This window comes from Balearica regulorum, chromosome 10 (assembly GCF_011004875.1).
Source record: "Balearica regulorum gibbericeps isolate bBalReg1 chromosome 10, bBalReg1.pri, whole genome shotgun sequence".
NCBI classification, from domain to species: domain Eukaryota; kingdom Metazoa; phylum Chordata; class Aves; order Gruiformes; family Gruidae; genus Balearica; species Balearica regulorum.
Genome location: NC_046193.1, coordinates 21,958,323 through 21,980,308, shown reverse-complemented (window position 1 = coordinate 21,980,308; position 21,986 = coordinate 21,958,323). Strand labels below are relative to the sequence as shown.

The 21,986-nt window shown below is 42.8% G+C and overlaps 1 protein-coding gene across 2 annotated transcripts in view; it reads right to left on the bottom strand.

The window, feature by feature from the left end:
* LOC104636362 (contactin-4) overlaps positions 1-21,986 on the bottom strand; it is a 337,483-nt gene that overhangs the window by 32,633 nt on the left and 282,864 nt on the right. For both annotated transcript variants that reach the window (XM_075762486.1, XM_075762485.1), the window contains exon 13: positions 7,189-7,316. In XM_075762486.1, the coding sequence (XP_075618601.1) occupies positions 7,189-7,316 (128 nt within the window). The remainder of the gene's footprint in view (positions 1-7,188; positions 7,317-21,986) is intronic.

Below are 21,986 nucleotides of genomic sequence, written 5' to 3'. Positions count from 1 at the left end.
TCTATTAGGTACCAGACCCTTCACCAGCTTCTGCTTGAAGTTTTTCCACCCAGGGTTTGTTAAGGAGATCCAGCAAAGTGCAGCCTGAGCCACTGGGGCTACCACAGTGGAGGGGAGAGAGGAGAAGATGCGGTGGATGCACAGTTCATTTATAATTGTGCCTTTCATGCAGTGCTTTGGGTCATAATTTTACTTAAACCTAGCAAAAGACCCTTAATTGTGTCCTAGAAATAATTGCTGTCAGTGGAAATAGTCCAATTAGACCTGAATACGCTCCTTTGCAATTTTAGAGCCGAAGATTATTGTTTTCATTGTCAGTTGTTAAAATCAAGCAGTTGCTACTGGTTGTGACTTAAAGTCAAGAAAGATTTTCAAACTTGGAAATGGTTTATTTCCTAAACATGAGAATACAGCAACATGTACTTATGAATAAATCCATGTTTACATATCTCTGTGGCTCTCTGTAATCCTTTGTTGCCTACAAACCCCTGATTTAGAGATTCTGGAGAACAGTTAGTACTCTGAATTGACTTTTTCTCCCTGAATTTTTTTAAAACAATTTATTATGCCTGATAAGGAATATTAATTCATGTTTGGACTACATATAAAAACTGTGTCCAGCAACTACTAAAAAAAGCCTTTAACAATAATAAAACTTCTTTTGACTTCTTCAGAGTTCTGAGCCTTTGGTAAGTGTAGAAAATCTTGGCTTTGATACCAGCCGAGCACTCACCTCGTGTGCTATCCAGCATAATTATAAAAAGCCCATAAAATATGGACAGCCCTAAAGTCCTGCTCTGGGATTATTACTTTAAATTCTGCCTCTCTTTTTTAAATTATATTTTGTGCTTTCAACACCAGGTGTCATTTAACCAGGCCCTTTCTTAAGGGCTGAGGCTTAACCAACAGGAATTTAAATTAGATTGAATTGAACTGTGAGGAAAGAAAAATAAAGACTTTGCATGACCTTAAACACCGCTGGATCAAGACAGACCTCAGAAAGCGACGGAGGGGCTATTCATGTTTCAAAATGACTAACCGCTAAGCCCACGACATATGGATGGATGGTATGGAAAATGCCTGCAATAGCTTTTTGGGACAGCTTTCCATACGAGCAAAGAAGCAGCAATGTGTCTGACGGGGGAAAAATTCAGGGAGGTATAGAGAGGGTTTCTGGTAATGTGGATAGTGCTTAAAGGTGTCAACGGATTTAAGTATCTGCTGCATTTTCCCCCTGGTTAATGTAAAAAAACCCCAACATCTTAATGTATGGCTTACTCTTCCTCTTGGGAAAAAAGATAAACCCCCACCCCAAGCAACTGATATCCCAGTTACTCAGAAATAGTCAAGACACAGTTGAAAACAGCTGGTAAATTTCATGGCGCTAGAGTTATTTGTAATTAAAAAAAAAACCTAGAAAAGGGCACTCAGAACACACACACCCCCCTTGCTGAAGGATTAGCATTTCGTACAAGTGCAAAGCAAAACCATTACAGTGTCTGCAGCCAGATCCACTCGGAGTACACTCTAACGAGGAGAGACACTTGGTTAATGCACCCAACACCTCTGCAGAGGTCGGTAAATTTGTTTCAAAAAAGCTATATGTATTTTTGACTAAGAGAAAATCAGGTCTATTAAACACCAGCTTTTTATTTTGATGGAGTTGGTAATGGCACCATTTGCGAACTAGCTCCATTGTAGGCAAGAACTGCATTGTGCAAATGGCCACAGCGGCAGATTTAAGGCTGGCACTGAAGCCGAAGCAGATGCCAAAGAACAGCAATACCAGCTCTGTTATGCAGAATCAGTGTCTGTGATAACGGAAATCAATTATTTTTCAGTATAAAACAAGATATAAATAGACACATACGCCATCCTAAGGATGGAAATAATTTTGTAAGGAACACACAACTGTGATCTAAAACTCATACGATAACGCTCTGGATATTCACTCTGGATCGAGTTCATCTATGACTACCCAACAAAAAAAAACCCTGGCATCATGGTGATGTGTAAGCATTTCCAAAAGAATAAAATAATTCTCTGAAAAACCATGAGGGATATCATTCAGACTGATTCTCCATCTGAATTTGTTCTATTTTCTGAGTTGTATTCTTTAGACTACCTTAACATAAACACGGGATTAATCTAAAAGTCTGTCTGGACCTTTAAGTTTATAAACAAATAATACATTAAAAAAAAAAAATCAAACTGAAGGCATTATACTAAATTGTCTTTAACACAATTACGGGGGGTTATGATGACGTCCTCAAAGGTAAAAAGAACTACAAATGGCTGAAACTCTACTCCTGTGAAATTCAATAGCTGGTGTTTCATGGTAAGCACCGTTGGTGCAACACGCTCTGCGCCCAGCCCTGCGCCGTTCAGCTTCAGAAGGCTGATGGGTACGAAGGTGTCAAAGTCACCTCAGCTCAACCGAAGAACATTACGCACAAATAGAGAGGGAGGCACAAGCAATTCTCTTTGATTGCATGTGTGCTCATTAGCACATGCCGGCTTACTGTATTATGTGGAAATGAAGCCACAAACGACCTGAAGAAACCGTGCATTATCAGCCATGTTCAACCCAAAACTTCTGCAACATGCAAGAGCGGACAGATGGTCCGTCATTAGAGAGCGATGTCTCTCCACTGGTGCATACCTGTGGAGCTGGAAAACTAAACTCTTCTCAGTTCTTTATGGGCAGCAAAATATTCCTAATCTCTGAAAATGAAAAAATGGTTATACCTTATCTACTAAAAACGGTTATTCCTCATCTACTAAAACAATCCATAGTAGTATAAATCCACGCTAGCGCCATGGATATGAGGCAAGCACAACACATTTCCAAAGAATGTAGTTCAATATAGATCGAGTGATGTCGAAACAGTGACAACCAGGGATGGCCAGAAGGGCCAGGAAGGCCATCGCATCCCACCGACGCTGGGTTTACAGAGTGCGCTGATCAGCACAGCCCTGCCTCTGAACTATGAGCCCAGCTACGTTTAAAGGACTAGAATAACACAGTAACAATGGCAGGTTTAAAGGCAATAACATTTGAAGGACCAGAATTTACAGTGTTTAATCAATCGTTTCAATTTTAAATGCAATACACCACCATTCACACAAAGGAATAGGCTTGGAATGGAAAATATGCAATTTTATAGAAAATAATTTGGATCACTGTGCTGGACAAAATCAAGACTATCAGTCTATTCACGCGTGAGGAAAAAATAACCTACTGACATTATCTTTGTATTCTTTTTCTGCTAAAGTGCCATGGATACCAGCTAACAAAAGTTCTCTTGCTTTTACTGCCTTGAGCCCTCCCGTGACAGTCCAAACGAGACGAGCTAATGGCAGTGGGAAAATGTTAAAGGTGCATCATAATGAAACAGGCAAATAAAGTCATCGGCACTCGCCCTTGTCAGAGATGCAGCAATACGACCAGAACTGCTGTACTTCCCCAAAAGACCAGAAACGCACAGACTCTACCAACATTCACCTACAGCTTCTGTCCACTAAACCACAGAGATAAGGGGGCTGGAAAGGCCTGGATCAGCCTGCTCTGCCATCAAAGGCAACCAGGTATTAAATGGTACAAAAAGCCGTTTCTGGCAGAGCTGGAGTGCTCTGAAACCCAAGAGCATCTCGGCTGCAGGACAACCCCTGCCACCGCTCCTCCGAGGCGGGTTCCGCGCCGCACAGCTCCGAGCACAGAACCAGCAGCAGCTCCGCTGCTGAAAGAAGCTGCCTGACAAGGATTTTCTCATCCTCTGAAAGAAACGGTGGCGATACACTAGTCTCACCCATGTGCCTGTCATTACCTTCTTTTTTGCTGCTTCTTCCGTACCTAATGCTGCCAGTGAAACTTCATTTGGGTCTTAGCTGTTGCACAAGCTGGGACGTTAGCACAAGTCCTTGCACTTCCTATATCCAGAGGTTTTATTGCAACGTCTTGCAATTAGTTTCCTATTTCAGAGCTGCTGCTGGATTAGCCAATCTATATCACTGCATTAAATACAAATAAACTCATATTGTTCAGTCTACGCCTGTTTACATTATTTGTCATTTAATCCCCCATACTGAGAAAGTCTATAGTCTTTCTGTCTGTCAGAAGAATTGAACATTTAGCCTCAAGTGCAGGAAAAAATGGAAAAAGAAAGATGGAAAATTAATATTTATATCCTACATGTAAACACATGCTATCTTTTACATAGCTCTGAACACTGTCTGCGGGATCCTCCTCCATCCTTACAAATTCAATCCTGTTTTCTAATTTAAAGGTCAAACCGTACATGCAAGTTTGCAAGATTTCAGGTCTCAGAGGTCAGAGCCGTTCTCATTTAGCATCAACCAACAGAACAAACCCAAACCACAATCTCCCTGGTTTCGAAAACCACCAAGGTTCACCAGTTCTGACAACAGCATGTTAATACACAGCCCTATGGGCACCCGTCAGAATTTCGTATTTTTTAAGCTGTCTACTCATGCATAATATGAATATTTATTCATCCCTCTCTGGTTGTTTGCCAGAGATTTATTTTAAGCTCCTTGGTTCTGGTGTAACAGACATTCTCCTCCTCCTCCCATCCTTACCTACACTGTCTTTGACACTGTTGGTGTCTCTCCCTGAGAGAGAAAGAAAATTTAAAAAAAAAAAAAAAGAGAACCTGCAATATTAATGGAAGAACACAAGAAGGTTAGAAAAAATGTCTTTTGACCTTCACAGCTTTTTACTCAATGACATGAGTTAGAAAAGAATATAAGCATATCTTCAGGTCAAAAAACTCATCAGCTGATAAATTAGTCTTTTAAAATAAGGTATTTGGTCCTATTTCTGTCAAAACTTGCTGGTGTTTTACTTGGGGCAGAGAAACTCAAGCATTTCAGTATAAAATACAGTATTTTACACAGTTCATTTGGAGTTCAGAATAGTTTCTGCTCTTTTATACTTTTTATGGGATAGACTTTGAAATTGCATTTCTCAGTTTGCTGTTAATATCCACATCTTGGGCTTAAGAGTTTATTCTCTGCTTCATGCACATGTGTCGCTCCCATTAATGCTAATGGAATCGAGTTAAAACGGAGCACTGAGGGAGAAAAAAGTACTTGCTAATCCTTTATAACCTTACTGCAAAGAAAAGTGATTTGTAAACCACGTGAACCCAGAGATCAGGTACAATAGCTGCCGACTATTGTGCTCGGAGTTACGGGCTATTCCTCGGGTACTGCGAGGAAGAAAGGATAAGCCATGAACTACAGAAGCGTGACTCTTCAATAACAGAAAGGAAACACAGTCCTATTTTCAACGATCGGCTTTTTTCCGGTGGTGCAAGCGGTCCCTGAACTGCAGACCCCAATTCGAGCCCCTTGGTGGAAAGCCAGGAGAAGCCCAGCCTGGGGATGGAGAGCCGGTGCCTCCAGCCACGAGCAAACCCTCCTGCGGTCCCCGTGCCATCCAGGGAAGGACCTTCGGGCTGCGTTCAACATTTTGCTCTCCAGTTTTGCTCTGGGGCAGACAGAAGCTGATCGACCCTTTTAATAATAGACGAGGTCTTTGATACATTCGGTTTCCCCAAGCATTGCTTTCTTAGCTCTTTGCTGCGGGTGCCTCCTTAGGACAGCACAGACTAAGAAAAGGCAGAGTCAGCTCACGTACAGACCTAACGCTGATCTTCACTTGTCTCTGTTTTTGTTTGCAGGGACTGACATGGGCAAACGCCATAACAAAAGATACTCAAAACTACCCCGAACCTGCCGAACTCCTGGTGTCGATGTGCTACAGCAGAAGATGCGAAGGGATAACACAGCCCTCCTCCCTGGGGCTGCACTGCTGACCCCTTGGCGTAAGGGAACCCCAGAAACCTCCCATCTGACCATAAACACCTGACTGGATAGCTAAGGTAGAGGCAAACGTTCTGCTCTGAGAAAAACCTGCTGCTGTAGCACCGTCGCCGGCAGTTTGTAACTGGGGGCTCACCAGCCTTATCGGCGCTTGCTTGATCCCGACATTACTTGCTAAAATGTGCTCTGACTATAAAAACCATGGACTAAATCTGGCATTGCAACATTTTAAAGTATTCCCTATATACCATAAAAATAATTGATGGGGAGAGCCTCTAACCGAGTACTATCCATCAATGCCAATACATGAGAGAATTAAAACTGGCAGCATTAGAGCTTTGTGATTGATTTATTGCTTTGTAATCAATCTTTCCTGATTTGTTATCCAATATAGGTTTTTCCCCAAATAAGAAGGAGATGTAGAATGATTATAAGTGTAATAATCTATATATTCATTGCCTATAATAATTCATCAGACATTGGACTACTTATAAGCAGGACAAAAATTAATTATATTCGTCAGTGTCTCTCATTGTTTATCAAATTATTACTTTAAATATTTTTTTCAAACGTTATCACTTTTGCTTTTGAAAAACGTATTTGACAGAAAAAATCTGAACACACATGAATAAGCACTGAATTTCTGAAATGCAGAACTTCAGCCTTGGTAAGAAATAGTGAAATTAAACCAGAGTTTGTTCATATTTTCAAAAATTATGACATTGAATTGCAAGGGTGAAACTCTTGCACCATTCTGCAACAAGACAAGATGTATTAAAGAGTTCAGAAGGTTTTTAAAAAGATAATAGAAGTTCAGGAGTAACAAGAATAAATGAAGTTGAACTAGATTAAGATACGTGTTCAAAGGACACCACCTAATCTCAGCATGCCGAGGGCAACGTTTCTTCACGGGTACGCCACGGCTTTATGCACGTGCTTTGCAAAACTGAATCTTAAGGCGCAGCTGGCTGCAGCGACAGCCAGTATTTCTCAATCCGTTGCTAGAAACAAGTCATCCAACAATACGGACCAGGGACCTGGCTTTGTGTTACAATTCCCATCTCATTTGCAGTGTAATTTTAAACTACGCGTGCAAACAAATGCATTAACTTGCTGCAAGCACCATCAGTCAGTGCGACCACAGATACCTTCTTGCTGTTAACGTTGTCTCCGACCCACGAGGCTCAGCAGGTTTCCGAGATGCAAAACACACTTTAATCCCCCCCGGGCTCCACTTGCATCAGCTTCAAAGGCGAAAGGTGCAGCACGCGTGGGGCTGCTTGGGATGCTCTTCGGCGCTAAAACGGAGTAGCAGTCACCCGCAATAAACATTGCAATTACCTTTCACAACCAAGCTGCCCGTGCTGCTTGCTGTCCCAAAGTGGTTTGTGGCCACGCAGGTGTAACTTCCCGCATCGGATTTGGTGACGTTGACAATCCGGAGGCTCCCATCGTCCAAAACGGTGATTCTGGAAAGACAGCAGGCACACAAAAGTTACATATTTTTTTCAGTTAACGTAAAACTCTTTTGAGTCTGCGTTAATTATTGATGGTTTGAACAACAGACAGTCCGTTGCCTGTTACAGAGGGAGTTCAGCTGACAGAAATCTCTCAGGATGCAATTCATAAATACTGAATGCATCTTTTACATGAGTTTTCCGTGTCTTTACTTGAGGGCAACTTTAATTTACACACCAGCAGCTTGTATAGGTTTTACATGTGTCTGTACTTTGATATTCAGCACTCACCATGACAACCCTTGCAACATGTGGTACACAGGCTACATCTAAAAATCTCCACGCTCGCTGCTTAACAATGTAAAAGCTTCTGCCGAGCAGATGCAATGAAGCAGGTGTTTCATCGCTGCTTTTTTTCAAGAAGGCTGATGGCTTTTCGGCAAGGGTACCACGCTGCCAAGCATCCCCCACCCTGCACTCTCCACCTCTCTGCCTGCAGTATAACTCACCCCATGGGCCTTATCTGTAGTTGCACTTGCAGGTTAAACAAAAAATTAAGAATCCCGTTTCATTCCCATCCCCTCCTCACATACGCACTCCATGTCAAAACAGTGTTATCTGCAGCATGTACACGTCTCCTGGACGGCGGGAGGCAGGCAGGGATGGCATGTTAATTCCTGGGGTGATCCCTGGCCCCCGCTCTTGCACAAGTTCCTCTTCCGCTCTCTTCTGCTCTAAGTCACTGAAAACAGAAAACCTGATCCTGCCCAGTAATTCCCACTGAAATACGAATGCTTGTGCCCTGTGGAGGCGTAATCTAAGGAAACTTCAGAAAAACCTTTCCCCCAGCCTCTATCACCTTTTTTAGCATCATACTTGGGTCTCTGCTCAGTATCATGTCTTGCAGCACAATCTGCTTTCTCCCCTTCAGCCACTTTCAGACTTGCATTGAAAATCTTTTATTAAGTCCTGCCTTCTCCTGCTTAATTATTTCCCAATTTAACTAATTTGAAAGAAAATGAAGAAGCCTTCCTGCATTCTTAATGCCAGTTAAGCTCTGCACAACTGGATTGAGAAATTAAGATGCAAGAAACTTAGCATCCAATGCTTGCACCATTGCAGAAGAGCTCAGATGGCACAGCCCACCTGAGAGGGCTTTCAGAAACAGCCTGCAGAATCAGCACGAGCCTTTTCTCGCAGCCACGGGACAGCGCTGAGGCAGCGAATAAAATACCAGCGTGAGCCAAGGCACGAACACAAGCGAAACGACATCTGCCCACACCAGCCACGGGGCTCCCCAGGCTCCTGCCAGCTGCAGGCGCTGGGCTGAACACGGTCTGCAGCGAGACTCAGGAGACATCAGCTCAGCCAAGGGAGCCGGTGCCTTTTGTCATGCCGTGCTCTCTTGATGGGCACACGCTGGCTACTCAGTCCACACGCATAGACCTGTTTCAGAACACGGGACAATTTGAGTGTCTTTATGATGACGGTACCGAGCGAGGAGGAGGAAGATGGTGTGAGATGCTCTGACAGCAGCCCCCAAATCTGTGTCCTGGCCAGCCTCTCGCTGACCTGCTCTTGCAGCAGCACGACAACATGCAGGCCAGCTGGCAGACACCAGGGACAGAGGTTATACTTCACACATCGGTAGCAGTGATATTAATAGAAGTTTCTCAACTGGCTTATGGGTCTCTCCAAATTGTTGCAGTCAGTAACATTCACTACTGTAATTCATTTTTGCAGGAGTCCAGTGCCATATATTTGCTTCTGTAGCAGTTGCTCCAGCTCAATAATTGGAAGAGAGTAGTATATAGCTACTTGTCTCTTATCTTCACTACTATGTTGGCACAAATCAATGCACGTATTACATTAAATGTGCACTGGAGCACAGGACTTGCCACACTGGCCTCCAGTGGAGGAGCTTGGGCAGCAGCAGCACCAGGAGCTTCCAAGGAATTACTTACTGCTGTTATCAATTTCAGGTCTTCGGAAACAATAGCACCTTTCTGAAAGCTGAAGGTGCCCTTAGCATGCATTAAAATTCAAATCAATATAAAGGACAGAACAAGCTCAGCAATATGCTCCAGCTCAAGAAGGACCACCCGGCTCTGGCACTGCCCCTGCCAAGCTCTGCACTCCCTCTGCATTTTTGCCATCCCAAGAAATCCAGAAAAAAGTGATGGTTTAGACTATTTCTGTACAGTTGAGATTTTATTTTTATGTATTTATGTTTTATTTTTAGCCATATGGTTGAAACCTATTTACAGGATAATCCCTTCCATAGATCATTTTAATTGTATCTGTTGATGAAGCCAGCTTTAATTTCAAGTTCTAATTCCTTTTCTGCCTCTTCCTCATGCTATCGGTTTCCTTCTAAGTTGTCTTTATTCCCCATGTGAAATTAGTTTGCAGTTAACATGGACTGGATCGCTCTAGCGATGACCTTTGGATGAGGACAGTCAACCCACCGCTGGCTTTGGCACATCTCAGGGAGTTAGTGCCATCTTTATCTCCTGCTGTTTCTAAGCTGAAATCCATGGCCAGACGGCTTTACAATTCGAGCACATGGGCATTTTTTAACTCTGGTGACACGCTGAAAGAGTTCAGGTGGGACTTGTACGGCCTTCTCCAGACCCATTCCCCAGAGAGTCTCCAGGCATGTTTAATTCTCAGCTGGTAACCAAGTAATTCCCTGCACACTCCTGTAAACGACCAGCATTAAAACTGACAAATCATTGTGCAAGTTAACTGAATTTTTTTTTTTTTTAAATAAATCAGACCATTAAAACCTTGCTGTGACTCATTGATTAGGAGGCCTTATGGTTATGTGGCTCTTTTTGCTGAAGGTGCTTTTCTACACCGAATGTTTTGTCCTCTAATTTGAGTCCAATGTGTTAGAAGTTAACAAGTAATTATTTGAGCACTTTGAAATTTGTCACAGTTAGTTGACAAAGTAGGAAGGATTTTCACTGATTTTGCTAATTCACAAATTTTCTTTGCAGACATATCTGCGTTAAATGAGAGGAGAGGCTCATTTCAGGCCACTGAGGGTTCTCAAACTGCTAATTGGCTCAAAAGCAAACATCCCTTCATCACCCACTTTTAGCAGTTTGGTTGATAAAGTTCTTTCAAGACACAAAGTTCAAATTAAATGAAGCACTGTTCAGTATGCTTTCTCTTCTGAAATACGCTCTCAGAATGTTTTGTAATAAGATGCCTAGGAAGGCATAAAAATAACTCATATTTGTGATAAACGTGTATTACTTCAGAACAGAGAGCTGGTTTCTGAGGATGCACCTCTTTAAACCCCTACAAACTCAAAAAATGAGCTATTGACTTGCCATTGAATGTTTTGGGTTCCCTGATACTACTAACCACAACGCTGGTAACAACAACTCAAAATGTAAATCTCTTCTTGTACAGGTTCATGCAACTGCTCTACTGATAACCTGGCTCACGGTCACTGCTTATATCACAGAAAAATCAAAGATGGTGAAAATACCCATTTGAAAAAAAGGATGATATAAGATAGTTCAGCATCCTTATATAAAGAAAGGTCATCTATTTTAAACATAGCATTTGTAAGAGAGATTCTGTTGGTCTGTGTTGTCAACTGGAGATGTCAGGTCCACAGAGAGCAGACGCAACTGAAATTAGGAGATAAAAGGATTGTTTGTTTCCTAAACCGAAGCTTTGGGTTCTACTCCAGGAAGAACTGACCTTGTCAGTATTTTGATCAAAACTCTTCTGAGGACAAAGGACCTTTAAAAATGCTGAAACCATTCCTCTCTAGCCTTCCTTGCCCCTTTTTTTTTTTTTTTTTTTTTTTTTACCACTGCAGCAGCAAATGTAAAAAGTTGCAAGCTGAACACTTTGCATTACCCTAAAGAAGCCGCTTCCAAACCCGACAGGCACATCGTTTCCATTGCAGCTTCTCGTGGACGCTGCATGTCTGATGACTGTGCGCGCCCTTTGCCAGCTTGGCAGGAATGGAAGTGTCTTAAGGCGTTTCTCTCTTGAAAACTACAGGAAGGAGCAAGATGCATCTTTATGGATGAAAAATATCTAAGTGTGTGCTACAGCTGCACAGGGCTCTGCTGCTATTTACAGACACCCAAGCTACCTAGAGAGGACCCACCTTGGCATCGTGGCCACATCAGCAGAGCCAGCTGCCTGGACCACTACGGCAATACTGACTTGCCCAGCGTCTCCAGCAGCTGCTGGAAATGGATGGAAGAGGTCAGGCAGATCTGGGACAGCATGAGGAAAAACAGCAGTGCATAATCATTTTGGTCTGATCTATTAGCGCTTATTTGTCGGCTCATGATACATCTGCCGTATCTGTTAAGTCGCCCATCAGCAGGTTATGTTACCTCCAACACCGAATCGAGCACAATAGATCTGATTCATGTAGCTCACCACAGCACGCCCCACCGCTGGGCAGGATTCCCAGGAGCAGATAAATATTTCTCAGCCAGTAACATGCATTTAGAGACAGAATACATCCTGTTGAGATCAGTTGTTTTAGCACTTATTTTCTGAAAACGAGATCAAGCCCTTATTTGGAATATAAATGATAACTGATAACTGCAAAACTCCCAGAGCACATCATCAAACTGAGGAGCAGTAATTACCTCCGGCCCAGCTCCTAGGAAATCTGACCTTTGGGTGTCTGACTGCATCACTTACACCTACCAAAACATGCCTACGACCTGCTGCTCAGGTGCGACCTCATGCTTTGACAGAACGTTTGCTTAAAAATCCCAGACTTATAGTATCTACTGTAACATCTTGCTCTGTTGTTTAATTAAAAGAAAATCTATGTGGGTCCAGGAACCAAACACGAGCACTGCAGAGCCGGGGCTTGTTCAACCCCAGCCGCACCTTGGAGCCGCTGGGTGAAAGCCTTGCCAGGGATAAGTCGCAGGTCCATGCGCTAACCTTTTCACTGCAAATTATTTTCTAACTCACAAAGTACACACATCGCCAAGAGAAGATCTGCACCAGACGGACAATACTGCAGGTATCCCTCAATATATTCTTCTCAGCTCGCCCTCTATTTTTCTGTTCAGCAGATGGAAACAGGTGGAATATGAACGGACTACAAATGCAGTGCACATGGCAGGCTGTGTGTGCGAGGGTAACGGTTACCCTCCCGAGGGACGCAGCGCGCAGGCGGGCAGCGCAACCGCTGGACTGCAGATTAGAGCTCCAATGGGTCTTTGGAGCAAAGTGCTCATCATTATAAAGTGACTTTTTTGTTTTTCCTCTCAAATGGTTTCATTAGCACTGCTGTGATGAAATAAGGTATGTTGTTTCTTATCTGGTAATTTTAACATTTTAATTTATGAAATACAAGCGTAACTACACTTGCTTTCACTGTTGATTAAACACATGCATCCAAAATATTTCATGCTTAGTCAAGTGAATATTTTAATTTTTTTTTCCCCAGGAAACAATGCTTAGGATGTCCTATCCTTTTTCTATTACAGGGAGAAAAGATGTCTTAGAGCAAGCATTTAAATGAATGTCAGTTGGAAGAAACACACACTGAGTGCAATTTGAGATAAAACTACCATTGATCCCTTCATGTACAGCCTTTGTGGCAGCGGTTGACGTTGCTATTGAAAAGAGACTGTGGTGCCAGAGTTCTAAGAGATAATCCGTCTTCTGAGAGAGGATTTAGGTTAAATGTACCTGTGAAAAACAGTGTATTTCAGCCGATATGATGAATGGCCTATTGTCCATCCTCCGGAGCCTTGCTTGGGCTGGGGAGGTGGAAGCAGAGGAAGAAAGCAAAAGCACGAGGCAGACCAGACTGCAATCTCAGCAGCATGTTTGCTCAGCCTTTCCCCATAGTTCATAGGCAGGAATATCTACAGCAATTTTCAGCCTAACAGCGACTTTGCTTCATGCCACAACTCTACTGCAAATGTAAATGATTCCAGGCAATTGCATTATTTATCAAATTATTTCCATTTCTATCACACGTCTTTGTAGTAGTTTATTGCCTTTTTAATAACACTTCCTATGCAATGAGGCAGAGACTGGGATTATTAAAAGGATCTCATAAAAGCAGTATTGGCCATTAGACTATTTCAGGAAAACACAATGAAATTTAGAGATACTCACAGGTTTGGCTGAGAGGGAGGATTTACCGCTCAGAGCACAGCCCTCCCCGAAATCAGGGACACTGCTCACGAGTACCTGCTCGTCACTTGAAGAATGGGCTGGTTCGGAGTACGGTCCACAGCTAATAATTTCTGTGGCCCTGGGATGCTGTCTTCATGTCTGACTGCAACCTTTACGTTGCATAAATAAATAAGAGTAAGGTCAGAGCTTTCTGCTTCACAACATTAATCCCCATTAAAGTATGCGCCGAGGTCAAAGCCAGCTTGTTGGGGCTTCGCTCAACACCCTCGATGGTCCCTGGTGCGCAGAGAAGAGAGGGTGAGGGGAGAGCTCTGGTCCTAACCCAGCGCCTTGGCACGCCATCTGAGAATTCCCACCCTACATCAATACTGTCCAAAACCGCTCGGCATCCCCCCCAGTAAAGCAGACGGCGATTTCCAGGCTTGGGCTTTGCCCACATCCTGTTAGCCCAGTTGTTTCTGAAAATGGGTATGAAAGGGATGGTGTCCACACAGACACCACGGTGGGACATCAACATGTCCTGAGGCCTACGGTCAGGACAACAGAGCGAGGACATGGGGACATGTCTAACAGCCATTTGGATAATTCCAAGTGAAACGCAGGACGATACTGTCCATTGGATCGGCATTACAATGGTTTCCATCCAACCGTTCATCTAAACTCACAGCTGACATGGACAGTCATACTGCGCAGGCAGTCTTCTACATATCTGCAACTTCTTGTCCAGGACCGGTTAGTTTTGATTTAGATAAACACCTACAGCTGCTTCGGTACTTATTTGGCTATAACTACTTGTCTTTTCACGGTTCACAGAAAAGCCTGAGCTAATTTAGAGCCTCAGTCAAAGCCCATTTAATTTAGCGCATGTCTTTCTCTTGGTGAAGGCAGGCATTAGATAAGGCCTTCCTTATCCATGACTACTGGCAGGTCTCTCAACAGCAAACTCCCTATAATTAATTTTCAGGTAAGAACTGTATTTGCCTAGAATAAACTGAGGTAAATTCTGTTGCATTGTGTTCAGCAGAACACTTCCCACAAGCGTTGCTGGAGATACATTTTAAATGGAGCTAAGGAGCCTGAGGATGAAATGTTTGAACTCTTGAGGTTGTGTGTGGCACAACTACGTGGGGCTCCAGGGGTCCCTGTCGTGGCAGTGCTTCTCAATCTCTAATATATATATAAAATATATATATTATTATATATATTTTGTCCAAGAAAAAACACTGTCTGGAGCAGGTACTGAGGAACATCACCTTTGCACCATTTTTACTTGTACATCTGAGTCGCGAAGGACACCAGAAGATTTGCTGCTAAATTATGACAACTGTGAATTGGCTAGACATCTATGGTGCACAGAATTTGGGTTCATTTGTCGTTTTCTGTGTTCTAGGACTACAATAGGAAAGCACAAAAATTTAAAACAAATCTTTTGGAAGGTCTTCCTAGGTAATAGCTGCTCTTACCTTGCTGTATTGAAAAATAGAGAGTACTACGCTTTCTTTTCTTACTTAATTCTTGATATTGATCTCTGAGAAAATACTAAGAACGCTTCTTCCAGGGATGTGAACTGTTGTGTGTAAATGTGTTTTCATTTTAGGCTTTTCATTTACTGGCTTGTTAAGCATGAAGAATTAAAGGTGAGGAGAGTATAAACTGCAATTCTTTCAGATTATCCTAAAAAATCTGTAAATATTATTGTAGAGACAAAGAAAAAAATAGAACATATTTTGCTCAGATAAATATTTTTGAGAAAATAGTAGGGACCCCTTTCACAACATCAAACAACATAACTCTACTGAATTCAATATCAGCTTAAAGCAGTCACGGATCTGGCATCCTAAGTTCTTCCACAATTTTCTTTTTCAACAAATTGTTTATCTGCAATGACGGAGCAGTCCAAATAAATAATACTGCATCCAACCTATATTTATACCTATAAACACAAAAGCTGTGTTTTGTCTTCATCTTCCCTTTTGCCCATAAATTTTTAGGACAAGTCTGGAAGTGACAAAACCTCATCCCGAAGGACTGAGGCGGCGGGACAGAAAGAAAGGAGCATTTACAGCTATTAGAGACTTCACGTAAATTCTTTAAAAGATGCCTAGAGTCATAATTCAAATATAAAAAAATATCCCTAGGTTAGGAAGAACAGTTCTGTACAAAACATCTTTCTTAAGGGATGCTGATAACAGGGAGAAACAAATGAAAACCAAACTCAAATACTGCTAAGGACCCTGAAGGAAACAAGTAGGCTGCCGTGAATTTGCAATAATAGAAACTTTTTGCTTTCTCTCCCTTTCCGCTCTTTTTTCCACTACATACAAAATAAAAATAAATACACTAAGAAAGACCATGTCATGAAAATAAATATTTGAGAAAGCAGATTTGAGCAAAGCAAAGGAAAGCTCATTTTTTCAGCTTTCATTCCTTAGACATGAGGCAATGATAATTTGAGCTATATGGGAAAATTTTGCAAGTCTAGAAGGGTCCAGCAGTGCAAAGAGCCAATTTTCCATTGATTTTGGTGGGAAATGAAGACCATCCCCCATGGGAAACTGCCCTTTCAACACAGCCCTTCAACTTCACAGTTTATTTTTACAGACAAAGTTGGTCATTTGCCATAAACCGCGAAAGCCACAATGGCACGGTGATGGACTGGGATGCTCCGCACATGCACCGGCAGCCCCAGGGCTTCTCCCCCGGAGCAGCTCTTACTGGTGGCGGGTGGAGGTGCAAAGCACACTTGCAAACCACTCTGTGAAAGGCTAAAACATCCCTTTATGTATAATTACCCACCCAGAGACGCTGCTTCCCACTTTGCTTCCGCGCTCCGAAGCAAAGTGACTCTTGCGTAGAAAGCAGCAGGTGCTGTGAAGCCACCACTGCTTTCAGTCTACCTAATGTTTGGTGAAATACTTGCTATGCTCATTCTTCCAGGGCAGTGACTATAGCCAGAGGCACGGAGATTAAGTGACTTTTCTCAGTCTATGAAAAGGGACAGCAGAAATCTGAGGAATCAAATCTGGAAGCATGGCCTCGAGCTACTCTTGCCAACAACTCCTTCCCCGACGAGGACAAGCCATCACCCTCTACCTACAGCAAATGCTTCTGAGGTTTGGAGAACATGAGCATTAAAGAGAACTCCACTGAAGCTCATAAAAATTATTCTTGTATGAGGAAAAAAAAAAAATCCATGCAAGATTTTCTGTGCATCAGCTGCTGACACAAACCATTTCTGGAAGCATTCGTGAGATTAGAGCAGAAGCAGTAAATGCATTCTCAGCTTATTTGTTCCAGCTGATACCACCTGAACAGACGCCCAAAGGCATAGTCTTTCAAAGAAAACACGTCTTTTCCTCTAGTTTCAACAACAAAATGCCCACAGTTCAAAGATAAATTACTCACTCACTTGTAGTTGACATTAACATAGATCTGCAAGATCCAAAGACACATTTACATCACTTAAAAATAAGGTTTAAATAATGATCAAAAATATCACCAAGACTGGTAGGTTGTCGAAGAAGTTCATTAGGAATCCTTTTTCCCCTGTAGACATATAATTATTTCCTTGGATATTAAACATGCATTTCTTACAGTGTGGCCCTAACTGTAAAATCATTACTTTCTTGCTCTTAATCATGAAAATATCCAAGAGAAGAAATATTTGATAATAATTTTGCCCTTCAAAATTCTACATACTAAAAGTATTATTAATATTTTCTTCAACTGGAGGACAAGTATGAACCACACATCCACTTCAAATTGCATTTAAGAGACTAATTACAGGCATTTATTTTTGAAAGTGTTGGCTGCAGCGTGTGCTCCCAACAGAGAGAAACCTGCCTCGCTGCTGGGAGCCAGATCCTGCCGCCTCCGACACAACGGCACCGCGGGGAGGAACTCGCTCTTTCCTGGAGTGCCTTTACGGAGAGGGAGAACCAACTTGCAGCTGCACGCACGGTACCTAGAGATGACTTTAGCAATCAGAAAGATGAGACACCTCAAGCAGGAAAAGCAGCAGCTGTTTAACAGCACGCAGTGAGTGACAGGGGTTCTGTTAAGGATGTGTGAACACAGGGCACGTCTTTGCTCTGGAGCTCTGATGCCTCTGAGACGTGGCTCTCTGCATGCTTCATCCTCTCCTTTTGCCCTCCCCTGCAAGCAAGGCTCTACTTTTAAAATGGATACACAAGTATTCAAGTCCCAAGGTAAAAGCCCGTTGAGTTCTCTAGATACCTCGGGTCACAGCAGCACCACGAGTTTGGTCAAGCCATGGTTGGGCTGCGGCCGCAAGCTCGCTCCAGCAGCAGCAGTGGTAGCAATGATGTCCTGCATGTGCATCACTGACTGCTACAATAAGACCATGCTGAAAATAATCTGCTGGGAAAATAGGAACAGATTGCTGATGTTACAGGAGACTGTGTCAAGGTGTGAGAGAGAGTCTCGTTTCTGGAACACCAGCTGAAACTTGGCAGAGGTTGGGATTACATTCATCGGCATCTCAAATACGCTCGACAACACTTTGTGTTGGTTATAGGAAATAATTTCCTAGCTCCACAGGAGCAGATAAATGAACTTGCAAATTTTAGGGATCAGCCTAATTACTTTACACATACAAAATAAACTGGCACTGAATCTGCATTCTAGATAACTCTCTAATCCTTCTCAGGTAACCTTTTGATAGAAACAGTTGTTCAAAACCAGCAGGAAAAGACAATGCAAGAATGAACTGGAGTCGCTGACTTACTCTCAACGCTGAAGAGACATTCAGTGATCAGGAGGCTGGTAAAGTGAAACAGATGGACAGCTGAGCTCTGCGGAGACCCCACTGACAGGGTATGCATACAACCACACAACAGGTATCTCGAACTACAAAAGCAACAGGATTTATTATATTTGCCAGACACACGCAAAGGAAAGAAAACAAGGAGACACAAAGGAAAGATGCAAGAAGTTAGCGACCTGCTCCTAAAGAGAACTATGGTAAATGGTTTTCAGATCACACAAATCAGTGGCTTTTAGTGTTAGCATGTACTAGTGTTCCGTGTCGATTTGACAGATCCAGAGCCACGAGGAGCTTATGTTAAAACATACTGTGATCTTCCAGAACAACACACAGCTAAACCCAGCTTCTGCTGGGAAACAAACAGTTCATGAACTTGAGGCCATCGAGCCTAGGATGACTGCTTTCCAAGACCTCTGACCACTGAATCAAGTGGTTTCCTGGTTCATTTTAGTTCTCTTTTTGCAGAAAATTGGTTAAAGTTGACACACCAGTGATTTCAGATGTTCCAATGAAGTAGAGCCATCTTCTGCCATTGTCTTTGAAAACTAAGATGAATACTGCATTGTTGATTCAAACTTCAAAAAGCTATTTGCAGGGTGTCATTTTTCATTTTGCCTAGGCAGGATGTAATGAAAACCTGACAAGTTATTGATGCTTTGGTTACCTGTCTGCCTTAAAGGAACTGCATAGGTGCTTTATTTAAAAAAAAAAAAAAAAAAGACAGTCAACACAATTAATGCAAAACAATGATAGGAAGCATCCTTTGAGGTTTTATTTTCTGCTAAAGTGTCACTAGACTGTGCATCCGAAAGCCACTGCTGGCAATTCATCTCTCAAGTAATCAGTATAAAAATATTACCATGGTTTGTACCCTGGCACCAGACTGGGAAAGATGTGCTATCTGTCCTATTGCCATTTTCTTTCTGGCTGTTTAAAGTAATTAACCACTAATTAGGAAGTTTGAGGCAACAAATAAAAAATTGGAATTTATACAAATTTTTAAACTCAAGACATGCCAAAAGAATAGGAGAAAAGCTCTTCTTTTCTTGTCTGATTTCACAATTTTTCCTTCTCACAACGACACGGCATCGAAGTGCATCCTTTAAAATCCCTGATGCAAAAGTAACACCTGAGGGGTGTGTATATTGACAACCCTTGTGAGGAGCCCCTGAGGATGCGAACTCTTGAGAAAACCATGGCTAACCTCTTCCGGAGAGAAAAGTCTTTCTTGAACAGTTTTGAAGTGTAGAAGACAACAAAAAACACGAGCAGAGGCTGCTGCTCTGGGCTTTACCCCGTGACTCCCGCCGACGTCGTGCCGGCCGGGCACCGAGGACAGGACGGAGAAGCTTGGCGTCTCCCAGGCAGGACTTCAGCTTCCTCTCTGAAGCAGCTGGCAGCGGCTGCGTGGGGCTGTGTTCTTCTTTACAAACAAATTAACATTCTCTGCCCATATTAATAAGCCTGCAGGCACAGCTGGGCATTAACATATCCAGGAGGCTTTTCGGCTACAGCTGCCTGGTGTCCTACCACCCCGAGCATGGGGCTCCTGATCTCCCCGTGGCCCCGAGCACCAGACCGCATCTTCTTCTGACGAGGCTGGGATTTCGGGGTGGCTCTGGTGGGGTTTTTGTTCATGGATGGGTACAAAGCCCCAGGTCCTCATCGGACTCCCGCTGCTCCTTCCCAGTCTCAAGTCCTCATCATCTTTTCAGAAGTTACCAGGGCACTGAGACTTTCAAAGCTGAACTTACCCTTCTAGATCACCTGTGACTCTATGCTACGGTGGAGAGCAGCAATGAATTACCTGGAAAAATCTGGACCTAAATTACTTTAAATCCTGAAGCACATCAGCCAGTTTTGAAAACGAATTGTGAGCACTTTTTGGAAGTGCAGTTCTCTCTCCTGAACATTATTTGACAATGTCTGAGTTAGCTGGGCACTCTTTACACTTCCAAATGCTGCTGTGACTGAACTCAATGCGTAAATGCCACTATATGCCGCTTCTCTGCACTTTTATTGGCTTTCAGCTAAAGAAAAAATAAAAATCCTCCTGCTTTAAGCAGTATGGCTTTGTGCGTGCAAGAGCGCGCTCGTATATCACGAAGCTTGTCAAGACTGCAAGATAATGGGACCAACTGGGAAAATTTCCATGAAGATAGTGAGCGTGCCTGGAGTATCTAGGTCAGATCCTTCTCTAACAAAGTGCACTATGTGGGTCCCTTTATACAGAAACTTGTTTAATTAAGATAACAGATGTTGCTATTATACAAGTCATACTGAGTGGCTCTTTAATTGGATGCTTTCATATTCTTTGCTACCAGCACAGAACATCATTTGTTTTTTATGAATTTCCTTCCTTACAATTAAATTGTATAAACAATGCATGCACTGTATAGTCATAGAAAAGAAACAGCTCTAATGATGTAAGGGCTTTTCAAGAACAAGAACAGCAGAAAAGCAATTTGTTTTGGGGCTTAAAAGTACAGTTATTTTTCTGTCCTGGACAGAGTACATGTCTGGTAGCAGGGTAAATGTGACTTCCAGTAGCTTTGGGAGAATATTAGGAGTGAAGACCATTGTGTACGTATTTTAAACATTCACTATTTCAAGGGACTACACATTAGATTTTGACGCGTGCGAGCTCTTCCCAAGTGCATGAGATAGCACTGCCAGCCCCGCTCCCCTCCTCGCTGCAGTACCACAGCCTGGCCCCGTGCTCTGGCTCATCAACATATCGGCGGGTGGCTGGTAACAAACCACAAGACTGGCAGAAATATGGTATTTCCCTAAATATACGCTATTTTGGTTTTCCTGCACGCAGTCGTCACTGCCTGGAGCTGGGGAGGAAGGGAGAATGAGCGCAGTTAGGAAACCATGGTGGACCAAGACTTTCAAACACGGTGTCTCCCTCCCTCCCTTGTCTCCTCTTGACCCACACAGCGCTACAGCTTCACCTCTGGGAAGTGACAGACTGGCATCTAAAATAAAACACTCTGTCAGAAATAAATAAATGCAACTATTACCATTACGGCATGTAAATTAAGAGGCATTTCTGTAAGTCCAAAACAAGCACTGAGAAAACAGGAGAGACTTGCAAGGAAAGTGAGGCAAATCTTGCACTACAAAGCAGCGCCTAACAACCCCTTCCGATGCTACTCCAGCAAAATCATTCCATGCCAACAGCAAAATATATTCCTTGACCAATTCCGTGAGAAATTTTCTTAAGATACTCTGACAAAATGGCTTTTGGCGGTAAGTTTTTAAGAGATAGTTCAATCCGTGCAGTCGAATAACAAAAAGCCCCAGTTTGTGGGTGCAGCTCCCAGGACCAGTCCCGGGTATGTTAAACCCCAGCGCTCCCCACTCCAAGCCCTTGGATGTTTGTTGGACTGTAACATCGTTTTTTCATGGGCTATGGAAAACCATATGAAAATTAAGGAAGATTTAATTGGTTTAAAATTAACTGGTTTAAATTAACTAGTTTAAAGTATTTTAAAAATGCTTCCTGATCTATAGTTCAAAGAGAATTACAGTTCCGTTGCAGGACATTCCTCCAACAGTTTGGAGCGTGGGAGCAGCTGTGACAGAGGTTTATTTTAATTTCAGCTGGCAGCACTCTGCATAGCTCCAGGAATTTTCTCTAATCATGCACAGCCTGATGCTCCCTCCTGCACCCAGGACAGCCGAACGAACAAGCCGGCAACTACAGTGACTTCTGATTTCCACCACTGCGAGAATGA